The sequence below is a fragment of the Arachis stenosperma genome, chromosome 9 (assembly GCF_014773155.1).
Source record: "Arachis stenosperma cultivar V10309 chromosome 9, arast.V10309.gnm1.PFL2, whole genome shotgun sequence".
Classification (NCBI taxonomy): domain Eukaryota; kingdom Viridiplantae; phylum Streptophyta; class Magnoliopsida; order Fabales; family Fabaceae; genus Arachis; species Arachis stenosperma.
The window spans coordinates 127195177-127208955 of NC_080385.1; the positions used below are offsets into that span (position 1 = coordinate 127195177).

The window sequence follows — 13779 nt, forward strand, 5'->3', positions numbered from 1 at the left end:
CCATATCCCATTTCCAAGTTCATTTCAAAGCCATACTTCAAAGAAAATCCTCATCATCTTTTTTTTCATTCTGTTTGTTAACAATCTCAATTCCAAAACAAAATTCTATCTTTGATAGACAAATCAATCTTAAAACGTATAATGCTTAAAAATAAATCTTTTTAATTAATTACTTTAAGTAAAACTTTCAATTTTATAAAATTTCGGCAGCATCTCCTCTAAAACTCGGACACTGCCACCCTTTTCGGGTCCCATCCAAACATTTCTCAAACCTTTTCTCAACCATTTCCAAATCTCAAACATTTTCCAGAATTGAACCAGTTCCAATGTCAAATTATTTTTAAATCAACCAATTCTAACAATAAAACTCTTTTTAAAATTGAATCAGCTCAAATATTAAATCATTCATAAAATCAAACCAACTCACAATCAAACCGCTCCCAGAATCAATTTATTTTCATATCTCAAATTATTTCCAAAATCGTTTCGTTTATATTACTAAGTAAACTCTAAAACCAAGAAAATCCACCTTTCCTAATAATCAAGTAAATGACATTTCAAACCGGTTTTTATCCACAACCACACACCAGTCACGCAATCAAGCACCCAATAATTCAGTCCAACAAACCATCACATCCATAAGACAAATATAATCACAGAAGTAAATCTCTTTGCATCAATATCTATTTATCACAACTCTGTAATATAAAATAGATTTTAAGAAAACCCTACCTCAATTATTCGCAATCCGCATAATTAAACGTGTTGAATCCCCTTTTAGTCTTAACTCGCGGCAGCAATCACGAGAAACGAAGTAGGATAACACCGCAACAGCCTCTATTTTAATCATACAGTTTCCAGAACTCGACCCTAGCATATTAATATCATGAACTTCTCAAAATTTTATAGTAGAATAATAACGATAAGAATTCCAAAGCTAGAACAAATTACCACAGTTAAAGAAAAATGCCGCAACGGAGAGGCAGAAGCTCCGGCAGCTACCTCAAGTGACGACAATAGCCCCAGGCTTCGATGACCACAACTGTAAAAGCTCTATAGTGACAACAATATTCCAGAAATTCAGAAGAACAAAGATTAAAATGAAACCCTTACCGACAGTGGATCCCAGTAACGGCAGTGCCGTTTCCCGGGAACCAGGCACGGCGACGCGACGAGGCTCAGCAGCCCATCATTAACCGTGGCGACAGGGCGTGCGACGGTGGCGGAGGCTTTACGCTGCACGACAGTGCCTTCCCTCTCTCCACTGGAAGCGCTCTCTCTCGCCCTCTGCTCCAATGACGGCGATGTTCGCGGCTTCACTTGGCGGCAACATGCACGGCCCTGACGGCCAGACACCGCCATCGTCCTTCCTCCATCTCTCGGTGACAGCATCGACGCCCTTCTTCCTCTCCTCCGTTGGTCTCTCTCTTTCGTCTGGCTCTGCTTCTTGCCGGTGACACAGCGGCGGCGATGCGACAGTGGCGCGATGGCGAGCTCCAGGGCGTGGGGTGGTGCGAGAGTAGCGCGGGTTCGTCGCCGGCGCTACTTCTTCTCTGGATCTCTCTCTCTCTCTCGGTGATGATGTATGTGTGCTCAGTAAAGAGGGGACAACGGGAAATGGGATGGCGGCTAGTGAAGGAAGCAATAGGAAGGTGATCTGAGTGTATTGGAAGAGAAAGGGCAAAAGGGAAAAGTGAACGGCAGCTGTGGAGGCATGGCGGTGGGGATAAGGAGGTTAGAGTTAGGGTTTTTAATTTGGGAATTAAGATTTGTTTTTGGGGCAAATGTGAAATTAGGGATTTTTGAGTAAATTGGAATTTGGTAATTTTAATTAAATTAGGGTATAGAATATTAATTTGAAATCTAATTAAATTTTGAAAATTATTTTACAATATCATTTGTTGTATTAAAATACTAATTGGTTTGAAATCAAATTCTTTACTTGAATTTATAAGATAATAAGATTAATTTTTTTTATTCTTAAAACTTAAAGTATTAAATCATGAAAATATCATTTATTTAAATTAAATCACATAAAAATTTTTGTCATTCCTTAACTACTAATTTTGTAATTTAAATATAGAAAATAATTCAATAATTACAAAATTAGGTAAAATTCTAATTAATTATCAAAATTTGATTTAATTAGCTTTAATAAAAATAGTTTCTGAAAATAAAATTTCTAATGAATAAAAAATTAAAATGAACTCATAATAAAATTTATTTGAAAATTCTAGGTCTTACAATCCGCCGGCTTGTTTTTGTGTTTGGATTCATGAAAGAATACAATCATGAGAGCATAGAGGCAGCCATCAACGAATTTTTTCTTTTTCAATATGTGCTCACTTATGCCTTGATGAAGAAGTCGAGGATTTGACCACCCTAATTCTACTCACGTATGGTGTTCACACGAAAAATCGGTGGCATGTGGACGGGAGAAACCTTGTTTATTGTTGTCTGCAACAAGAACGACATTTGAATGTAGAGTATGAACGTCCTCTTGAACCTAAGCTGATCTTCGTCACCGTCAACACCGGTCTCCATCGTGGAGTCTATCAATTGCTTCAATATTTTTTCTTGGAAGCTTCTATAAACTTCCTTGTCTTCTTCACTGAGCTCTTTAAAATTAACTTTGCCTAGAAAGAGCGACCATGTAAAAACAGCAAAACAACATCACCAATTACACTCCAGTTCACTTCAAATACACCAAAGTACCAGCCATATACACTTCTATTTTTTTATTACATGACATAATATGAGCTCAAAAGAATATATTGCAAAGAATGCAAGTATAACAGTTTATGTAATAAGTTAATTACTAGATGCATTCAAGCCAAGGACAGCTCTTATATTTTCCTGGTTGATGCTCAATACACTATATCGAGTGTCCAATGTGTTTCTTATCAAATCAAAGAATATGCCAACTCTTTCAAGAGCTTATGCAGCACATTCATTGAAGGGATGTGCATCAAACCATCAAATCCCAATTCCTGAATAATGACCTTTTTCCATTGCTCATGTTTTAGAACTTATCATGTAGGAGTCTTGTCGAACATCTCAAATCATGAGTTTTCTGTAAGCAAATAAGAATCATTTAAATAAACTATATTTATACAAGAAAAAATTGAGTTGGTCTAAGATATATGTACTTACATTATATTTTGGTGCAGCAGGGTTCTTGCTTGCCATTTTACTGTAAAGAATAAAAAATAAGGTTAATAAATAATAACATCACCAGTTACACTCGAATTTACTTAAAATACACCGAAATACCAGTCATATACACCTTTATTATTTTTTAGATTACCTGACATAATAAGAGCTCAAAATAATATTCAGGTCAACCAAACATGCATAAAATAACACCAGAAGAACAAGGATAATATTCTGTTTCTAGTTACACTAGGGATAGGACAACAGCACCAGTTACACTCAAATTCACTTGAAATACACCGAAATACCAGTCATATATACCTCTATTATTTTTAGATTACATGACATAATATAAGTTCACAATGATATTGAAGTTAACCAAACATGCATAAAATGACACCAGAAGCACAAAAACAATATTCAAAAATAACAGCATCAATTACACGCAAATTTACTTGATATACAGCGAAAGTTTCTATTTATACAAACTCAGTTCCTAGAGACAAACCCAGTTCAAGAATAATATAAAACAATTATCACCGACTAGAATGAGACCCGTGCGATGCGCGGAACGGTAAATTAATGATAGTATATAATAAATATTAAAAATTATTATGTTTTGTAGAAATAAATTAAATATGTGTAAATTGAAGTTAAATTTAAAAGGTATTTTATTTTAAATAATTTGTAGTGCAAAATATTTGGATGTTGGAGTTATACAAAGTGACATTTTTATTTGGTGGTTTGATTTTTGCATTTGTTTTAGTTGATTGACTTAGTCATCTTATGTGGCGCTCGTCCTCCTTTTTTTGTTGGTTGTTAGAGTTGCTGCTTTCTTCTTTTTGTCGTAGGTTCTTGTGAAGACATGTTCTTTATGAATTGTTGAGTTTGATGCACTTTCTATTGTGTTATTTGGTTCCATCTTTGTATGTATGTTCTTCTTCCGAAGATGTGTCTTGAATTTGTATGGTTTTCTTTCTCCTTAATCTCTTGATGGGGTGGTGCTTCAATGTCATTATTTTTCTTAAATGTCATTAGATTTGAAGCAGTTGTGCCCAATAAGTTTTTTGCGTCGCCATCAAATAGTACAAAAGTTGTTGTAACACTTTGATCTGAAACCTTTAATTGAATTCTGAACCTAAAATAAGTATTGGGTTAGCAACTAATAATTTGATAGATGAGATTATGAAAAGTATATAGAGTTATCTTATTGTTGGATATTGTGGTGTTTGATTACATGTGCCACAAATGTAGTTGTTTCTTTTTTTATATGCTTTCTTCTTACACTTTTTACATTTAACATAGTTTCATCCTAATTTGTCATCAATTTCGTTTATAGTTGCTAAAATTGTGAAGATATTTTCCTATTCCAATATTCAATTTATGTTATCATTAGGTATATGGTATTTGAGTAAGTATGAATGTATGATGCATGTTGTACTTTTTTTTTGTCATACCTGATCATCAGATTTTCATTGTATGGCCATTAGATTTTGGATAGTTATTCAATTTCTAATCGTTATGCTCTGAAAGAATGATGCTCTATTGAGTAAGTTTGAAATGTGTAGTTCGGAAATAAATTTTTTGTGCTAAATTTGATGTTATGTGAAGGAATAGTGATAAGAGACTTATATATGTAGTTTAAATGGTATGGAATTTAAATACTTATGACATTTGTAATATGGATATTTATTAGCTTTGGTGAGTTATTTATAAAAATTAATAAATTAATTGTTATAGTTATAAATTTATTGTATTATTTATAACGGTAAGATATAATAAATATAGGAATATGAATTCAATGTATTTGTGGGTTACAAATTTATTGGATTCTATTTTTTAGTTTTTTATTTGTATATTTTATTTTTTTGCTGATTTGGAAATAATAGTTGATTTGGCAAGAATTGAGTGGTTGATTTTAAAGTTGTGCCAAGTAAGCAATATTGCTGACATGGCATTAGTAGGAGGAAAGAAATGTCTCAAAAGTAATGTGGTGCATGCTTAAGTATCTACTTTTATATATTAAGAATAGATTGAACAGTATGATGAGAACAGTAATATGTATTTTAAACCAAGAACACATAATGAATCTACTTAATAAATAGAAATATGACTATCTAGTGTTTCGCGATCAAAATGAGAAAGAGAAAAATGAAAAAATTGGACGATTAGTGAAACCGTACCTTGAATAATCTTTCGTTTTTTTATGTAGATTTTGAAATTCTCTTGTAGATTTTCTTGAGTTTTTGCGACGATTTTAACAGTTTCTTGAGAGATTTCGAGCGTTGTTTGAATCTTCAGGGTTGGTGTTTTGATCGAGAAAGAAGAGGAAGCGTCTTTCATAATTTGAGCGCGATATTGAAACAGTTGAGTGAGTGCGTGTTTACATGCTCGTTAATATGAGAGTTGTTTTTGTTGGACTTGGACCAACTTGAATAAACTTATAAGTCAAAAAGACTTGTATGTGTAAAAGTTCTCAAGCATCATGTATTTGTTTCTTCGTAACAATATGTCGGCAAATGAGTTGTTTGTCATTGCTTTTATCTCTTAAGATATTGGAAACTAAGAACTCTGTTGGTTCATACTTGTAACTTTGAATGCTTAATTAATTTATAGGGAGTGTATTGCATCTTTTAAGATATTCCAAGGATTTCATAGCGGAATTGATCTTTTCGTGCAGCTGGTTCTGATGTTGTCAGCATGAAATGTAAGCCTGATCGTGTTGATGGTGGCTACGTACTTAATGGAAACAAGATGTGGTGTACTAATGGTCCAGTCGCTCAAACATTGGTATGTGTCTTCAATCGTTTTTGCATTTTCCCATCATTTTTGTATTGACTTTGCGCTTGTTTAATTTGCCTTTATAAACGTAAAAGGGCAATGTTTCCTCAAATTGTCAATGAAAATGCTAATTATAGCACATTTGATTAATAGTCTACACAGATGCTGAGAATGTATAGCGCATTTGATATATTGAACTGAATCAGGTTGTCTATGCAAAGACAGACATAACAGCTGGGTCAAAAGGAATCACTACATTCATCATCGATAAGGGAATGCCAGGGTACTTATAGTGAACCTAGTCAAATTTAAAGTGTACTAAAGTGTCTGCATTTCAAGCTTACAGTTCAGTTATTTCTTGAAAATAAATATTAAAGCAGTAATTTTATCAAATATAAAAGGCTGGTTACTGGCTTCTTGTCGCAACTTCGTTGTTTTCTTTGTGTTATTATGCTTATAATTAGCCTTCAAAATTTGTAGGCAAAACAATGTTTGGGAGGAAATGGATATATGAATGAGTATCCAACTGGTCGTCTTCTGAGAGATACCTAACTATATGAGATTGGTGCAGGAACTAGTGAGATCAGAAGAATGATTATTGGACGTGAACTCTTCAAGTAGCAGTAGTGAAATGTTCATTATGTAACAGTAAATGTTCATTCATCAAAGGGGAATAAAATTAGTAATGAGAATCCATTATTAATAAAGGAAAGCTATTTTTACCAAAAATGTTTCATTTGTTATTTGTAGTTAATTTCTGAAGCTGAAAAATTATCACACCACCAAACACATTCATAACAATACCAAGTAAATATATTGCACAACACGGAACCATGGCATGAAATTTAGAAATGATCACCATGATTTCATAAAGTATGTAACTCAAGCAGTTACAGGTTAGACAATGCTAATAGTATAGTTCAGATTTTTCTGTGCTTAGGAAGAGTTCATAAGATAAATTATCATAACACAAATAGCATCAAAGTGCATGCAGTTAATAAGATAGAAACAAGGCTAACATAACATAACATGATGGATCTCAATTACAGCCCTGAAACTTTAGACTTTGAGAACTGTAGGAGAATAATAATTTGGTTGACCCACTGAGGAGGACTTTGAAGGCTCCATAATCATTGGTGCCTCTTCCAAACTGCTATTAGTTTCATCGTTGATTATCCCAATTGTCATCTTCTCCACTTCTTCTTGGGAATATATATGGATCTTGCACACCACATTGCAAAACTCACCGCAGCCAAAGAGAACATCGCAACTTTTTAGCTTTCATAAAATATAATGCGAGAGATAATAACATGAAATCAATTATGAAGAAGAAAACTTACTGTCATGGATCATCCTTGCACAACCTTAAAATTATATATATATATATATATATATATATATATATATATCATTTGAAACCGAAATTAATAATTTGATCATTTGAGATTTTGTATCAAACACCAATCCTCGTATGTCTTCGATGGTTAAATCAGTTATCAACTTTTCAAAATCATCAATATTAATTGTATCTGCCTCTGCCATATCTACCGTTACATCCACCATATCATCACTTTCATCGGAACTACACTCATACTCAAAATATAAATCCTTAATGTGATCACCATCCTTATACGACTCTTTGTCATCATCATCCATGACTGATCTAGAAATTTAACAACATTGATACTGTGAACTACTAAATAAATGCTAGAAGAATGAAATAATCAAAATGAATTCAGTTTTTTATGACTAAATAATTAGTCAATCAAATTCTATGAAAGCTAAGAGTTATTAGTGCATAAGAATGTTATTATTTTGGCAACCAAGAGTTACAGGGAAAAAATTATCTGACTTATTAGCTTTCAACATTCTTTTTTTTGAAAACAAGAATACAACACATTCAGATAAAAATGATCTTATTAGCTAGGAGCATCATCTTTACAAGCATAACAACGTGAAGATATATATGCCGAATAAAGATCTAGTATATCAGAATATACATGAATGTGTAATCTTAATGTACATTATACTAACCTGCTGATAAGAAAGAGAGTGTATTACTACCACACTTAAATGAAATAATCAAGAATAATAAAGTATAAATCTTGCACTTGAGATGAACATTAAAAAGGGAAAAAATTAGCACATAATTAAGCAATAAATTGACTTGAACCAATTCAAAATGTCAGCTAAATCACAAGCATCAATTAATTACTAAGTACTTTAATTTGAGAATTTCATAGAAATTGACCTCAGCTCAATCACCCAATTCTGCATACATATGCTTATGAAGAAGCTATCCACATACTACTGCACATATTTCGGCCAAAATGGGAACTTGTAATTTGTTAGCTTCTTCTTAGTTATTAAAAAGTTCCATTTAATTTGCTTCTCCATTTTTTTAATACAAAGGACATTGAAAATTTTAGTTTTTTCATATACACAAATTTAGTCCTTAACAAAATGCTTATTCTAAACGAATTCGTAGAGACAGAGAATATGTGCAAAACTCTTTAACACATCCATTTATACTTTGCTTTATTCAATCATCCAAATTTTTTGGTACTGTAGTCTGCATATATAGTACCAACTTTTTATATATCTGTTTCATTATTATTTTATTATAATGATTTCCTTAATTACAAATATATATATCGTTACAACTTGCAGGATATGGAGCTGCTGCTTATCAGGTTTGGCAAGAAAGCTGAGTGGAACTTTCTTGATCAAAAAGATAGAAAGCAATAAACTATAGAAAAAAAGGAATTAAGTTTTATGATTTGTCATTGATCATAAAAGAAGAAATCAGAATCATAGCTTTCTCTCAACAATGAGTTACACTATACATCACTCTTCCTTAACCAGCTTTTGCAATTTACAAATAGACTAATTCAGTAATTCTAACTACCTAACTATCACTCCTTTCCTTTTTTTTGTTAACAATGAAACAATAAAGTAATTAAAAATTGCATAATCAAGCAAGAAAGTGATTCAGATTGCAGAACTTGGAAAATCAAGATTAATCGAAGGTATCTTTTGAAAGACAGCTACAAACTAAAAAGTAAACTCTCTATAGATTAACTAAACATTCAAAGTTACAAGTAGGAACCAACAGAATTCTTAGTTTCCAGATCTTAAGAGATAAAGTAATGACAAACAAGTTATGCTAACAATCTTATATGCATCATCATTCTAAGTATATTTCTAAAAAAGTTGAACAAATCTAGTTCAAAAGGTCTCTAACTTTATATATGACATCAACCTTTTTTTTTTAACTTCATAAATCATAAACAAAAAAGATAAATCAACTGACTATTATTACATATTTAAATATTTAGAACTAGCTTTTAAGTCCTTTAAACTTCCAACATTGATGAGTATTACCACCATTCTCATTGTAGACGCATACAACTACTACTCATCTCTAATTATTGTCTGTTTTTTTTATGTGCACTTCGCTATTCCTCAACTTTTGCCCAAAATCCATACAGTGAATTGTTGTTGTAACTTTCTTACAACACTATAAACAAAAACTCAAATGAGATATCCAGATTTAAGGCAACTGAGAGGAGAACCTAGAAAACAGGAACACCAGGAAAGCTATTGGCAGCAGAGCCAGATTTCTCCCTCACCTATGTAATGCACAAAGCATAAATCATTACTTCATAACTTGAACCACAAGTAACAGCCCCAACAGGGCTATTAAAAAGTTATATCAACGTAAGGAAATTGAACATCAATACATAATACTGAGAACAAAATAGAACTCACTCGCAGGTTATTCTTTACTTGAGATTGCTCAGGTATCAATCTAAATGCCATGCCATTCACCTTCAGCTGAAAAACCTGTCAGAAACAGTAATTTTAAGTTTAAGATAAATACCAGAATGGATGAAATTGAAATTCAACCACAGGAACGAGAATGCAATGAAAAAATTAGGGAACCTTGTTGAGCGCAACGGGAACAACTTTGGAGCCGCCACACATGCGAGGGTCGACTGTGAAAACTTTGCGGAGCTGGGCTTGGGCATCATCTTCCTTAGAGCAGAAGAGGCCAAGACTCTTGCCGGTGAAGGCTCCGGCAACCAGCAAGAACTCCTCCGACGGGTAGCAGAGCACATACACGGGGACATCCTCGATTTTCTCTTATCCTATATTAATTCAGAAAATTTGACAGGTGTCGTGGAGAAACTGGAAGAGAGCTTCTTCTTCTTTGCCAGAGAGAGGAGAAGAAGAACATTTTTTTTTGGTGACTAAAAAAAAGAAACAAAGAAAAAAGAGATTATCCTAAATCAACAAGCATAAGATGCTGAAGCTCATCACAAGGTTCCGACCAAATAACATGAGTTGGATTGGTCTTGACCGCATACCTCGCCAGCCAATCTGCCACAGCGTTAGCATCACGGGTAATCCATTCAAAATCCACAACCCAAGGTCTTGATAGAAGCTCCTGTATCTTCTGAAGAATATCAACCACATCACAATTTAGCCCATTTGCCGGATTTTTTAAAATGTGCAAAATGTCAAGAGAATCTGTTTCGCACATAATATCTCTCAAGCCATAATCCCAAGCTAAAATCAAACCCCTCCAAACAGCAAAAAGCTCACATCTGACGATAGGCCCTGGAGGATAGCTACTAGAACAACCCGAAATCCAACGCCCATTAGAATCTCTAATAACACAACCAATTCCTGCTAGGTTCCAATCAGAAAACAGACTCGCATCACAATTAACTTTAAAAGTGTCACCTGTTGGAGGTTTCCACCTCCTTCGATCCTTGAAAGTTATACACTTGGTACTGGCAGACTTTCTTAAATCATTAGCAGTAATCCGAGCCATAACAACAACCTTATAGTTTGACCACTGATCTCCATTATTGAAAATATCATTGCAACTAAAGAAGATAAATAACTTTTCTTATTTTTTTTTTAAGATGTATTTTTGTTTTGTTTTCAAATTGTTTAAAATTTAAAAATATAAAACTAGGATTAGTTGAATTTTAAATTTTGACCAAATTAAGAGTAGTTTTTATCCAACATAAAAAAAAAGATATTTAAATTTTTTTGTAAAACTAAATAAAAAAATATTTTTTATTTTTATTAAATTATAAGGATGTTTTAATAAAATAATGATATGATATATATTTTAAAAAAAATTACTTACATAATAATCTATGTATCGTATTTTAATTTGTCTACGTTTTTGTTACACCGGTACACCTATATTTTTTCCACAGAAAGTAGATGGCTCATAATCCTCTAGTTGAGCGCATAAATATAGAAAGTTCTTTATATTAATGAATGGCTAAAACCAAAAGTTATGATGTTATTCAAGAATCAAAATCCAGCAATAAGAGTTATGTTACCTCAATTGGTTTATCAAGGCTATTCAAAAAATATTTTTTATTTATAAATCATGCATAATAGATCAAGCTGCATATCAATTTATGTACAAAAAATAAGCAAAATGCACTTCCAGTGTACAATATATAATTAAGAAAAGATAAGCTAATGTACATATCAAAATTAAAATAAAGTAATTTGAATTGACAGGAATATGATTGGTACACTAAAGAATGAATGGTATGATCTGTTAGTATTAAATAAAAAACTGGAAAAGTGACAAACTGAGACCGGACAACCTTTTAGACTACTATACATGTCGTATTATGACTTTTCTTTCATCCTTCTTCTAAAAGAAGTGGTGTTACAATGATATCATATGTTTTCTGGTCAGGGACTACTCCCTTTAGAATCATGTAGTCATGCAATGCAATCAACTCATCAGGACCACATTTCTTGAAGTGAGTAACAAGTGTAGTGTATGTTACAAAATCAGGACAAATACCCTGGACAATCATCATCTTCATCAATTCTTTTGCTTCCTCCTCGCAACCACACTTGCAGAGAAGGTTTATCAGTGTATTATATGTTACTCTATTCGCAGAAATTCCCAAGCTCTTCATTTCCATCGTCAAATTAAACACTTTATCAATCTGTCCAGCAGTGCAATATCCACTAATCAAGGTATTAAAGGTCATTGCATCAAATAATCTTCTCTTTCGTAATTCATCAACTATGTATTCTGCAGCATCTGTTGAGGCCATTTTACACAGACCATTAATGACAGAATTGTATATTGTCAAGTTGGGCTTCTCATCCATATTTATCATCCAATCAAAAACTTGGAGAGCATCGTTAGTGTTACCTAGTTTACAGTATCCATCAATCATAGTTCCGTATGTATAAACATCAAAAGCAAGGCCACGCGTAATCATGTTGCCCAATAGTTGCTTAGCTACTGCCATGTTTTTCCTTTTGCATATATAGTTAAGAAGTATGTTGTGAGAAAAAGAATCATGTATTAGGTTTTGTTCTAAAATCTGGCTATGAAGCTTAAGAGCTTCAGTCAGATTTCCATTTCTGCAAAGGCCTTTGGTAAGGATTGCATATGAGTACTGATCAGGCCATATATGCTTATCAATCATGTCAGATAGCAGCAAAGAAGCTTCCTCAATCCCTCCTTCACGATAAAGCCAGTATAAAATCGAATTGTAAACAACATTATTAGGGACCAATCCCCTTTCCACCATTACATCACAGAGCCTCAGTGCCTCCTCCAGACTTCCCCACCTAGCATACCCATCTATCAAAGTAGCATATGCCCGAACACTCGGCTTTTTACCTGCCTTGGCCATTTTATGAAGCATTTCTTCTGCAAGTAATAATTTCCCAGTCTTGCAGAACCCGTTGATTATGCAGTTGTAAGTAACAGAATTGGGCCAAACAAAATCCCCTGACATCATAGTCATCCTTTTAAAAAGTTTCAAGGAAAGACCCAAGTTGCCAATCCTGCAAGCCGCGTCTATGATTATGTTAAACGAGACTACATTGGGGAAAATTCCACCCTTCATCATCCTATATAACACTGAAATAGCTTCCACTAGTCGGCACTCCTTACACAGAGCATAGATAACCAAATTAAAAGTATTCACATTTTCTATGTAACCAAAAGAACCCATTCCTCTATACAAATTCCAAAACCTATCGATTTCATTCAATTGCAACAAGTGGTTTAGGAAATTATTCCAAGCATGAATAGTAATGAAACAACCACGGCTCCTTAAATTATAGATGACATCATAAGCACCTTCAGTAGCCCCAACCTGAGTACAAGCCCTCACCAATGAATCAAAAGCCGCAATACTAGAGCAACATCTTTGATAACTCTCTATCAATACTTCCAACACCACCAATGGAGAAGTACCATCTTCAGTAATCAAGTTTCTCAGAAGAAACAGGGCCTCATGAAATCTTCTTGACTTCACTAGCACATGAACCAGAGTGCAACAGGAATCTAATGAGTGAGGGAACAACCCTCCAACCCAGTTATAAAAATCTAAAGCCAACTGTGGCGAGTTTTGGAACTCGCAAACAACTTGGCTCACCAAGGAGCTGGTGAGCTTAGGGGATAGTCGCTCCAACACACTCCATCTCTTATGCTTTAAGTTAACACAAATAGCTTTGAAAACAATATCTCCAGAACTTGGGTTTAAGAAACGCTTACCAGCATGAAAAGCTCGAGCCAAAAGGTTACGACTTTTGGATGAAAAGCTCAAATTCATACCATCATCGAATAGCCAACCAAGTTCTACGCACACTGTACTAAAAAAAATACACCCTTTACCCCTTTACAGCGAAAATGCATCATGGATGAAACTAAGGAACATAAGAATATAAAATAGGAAAGAAGTAAAAGTTCAAATTTTAGCTGAGAAATTACCTTGAAAAGCTCCTTCTGCCACCAAAAAAGAGTGAGCTTTTCTTCTCTTAAGAACTGCCAAA

The 13779-nt window shown here is 33.5% G+C and overlaps 1 protein-coding gene across 1 annotated transcript; it reads right to left on the minus strand.

The window, feature by feature from the left end:
- Nucleotides 1–11615: 11615 nt before the first annotated feature.
- LOC130949919 (pentatricopeptide repeat-containing protein At1g11710, mitochondrial-like) lies at nt 11616–13559 on the minus strand. Its single transcript, XM_057878516.1, has one exon. It carries the CDS (start codon nt 13557–13559, stop codon nt 11616–11618), a length of 1944 nt encoding a protein of 647 aa, XP_057734499.1.
- Nucleotides 13560–13779: the final 220 nt, after the last annotated feature.

Excerpts from the sequence above, each read along its gene's own strand:
- LOC130949919 (XM_057878516.1), bottom strand. The coding sequence starts at position 13,559 with ATGAATTTGAGCTTTTCATCCAAAAGTCGTAACCTTTTGGCTCGAGCT.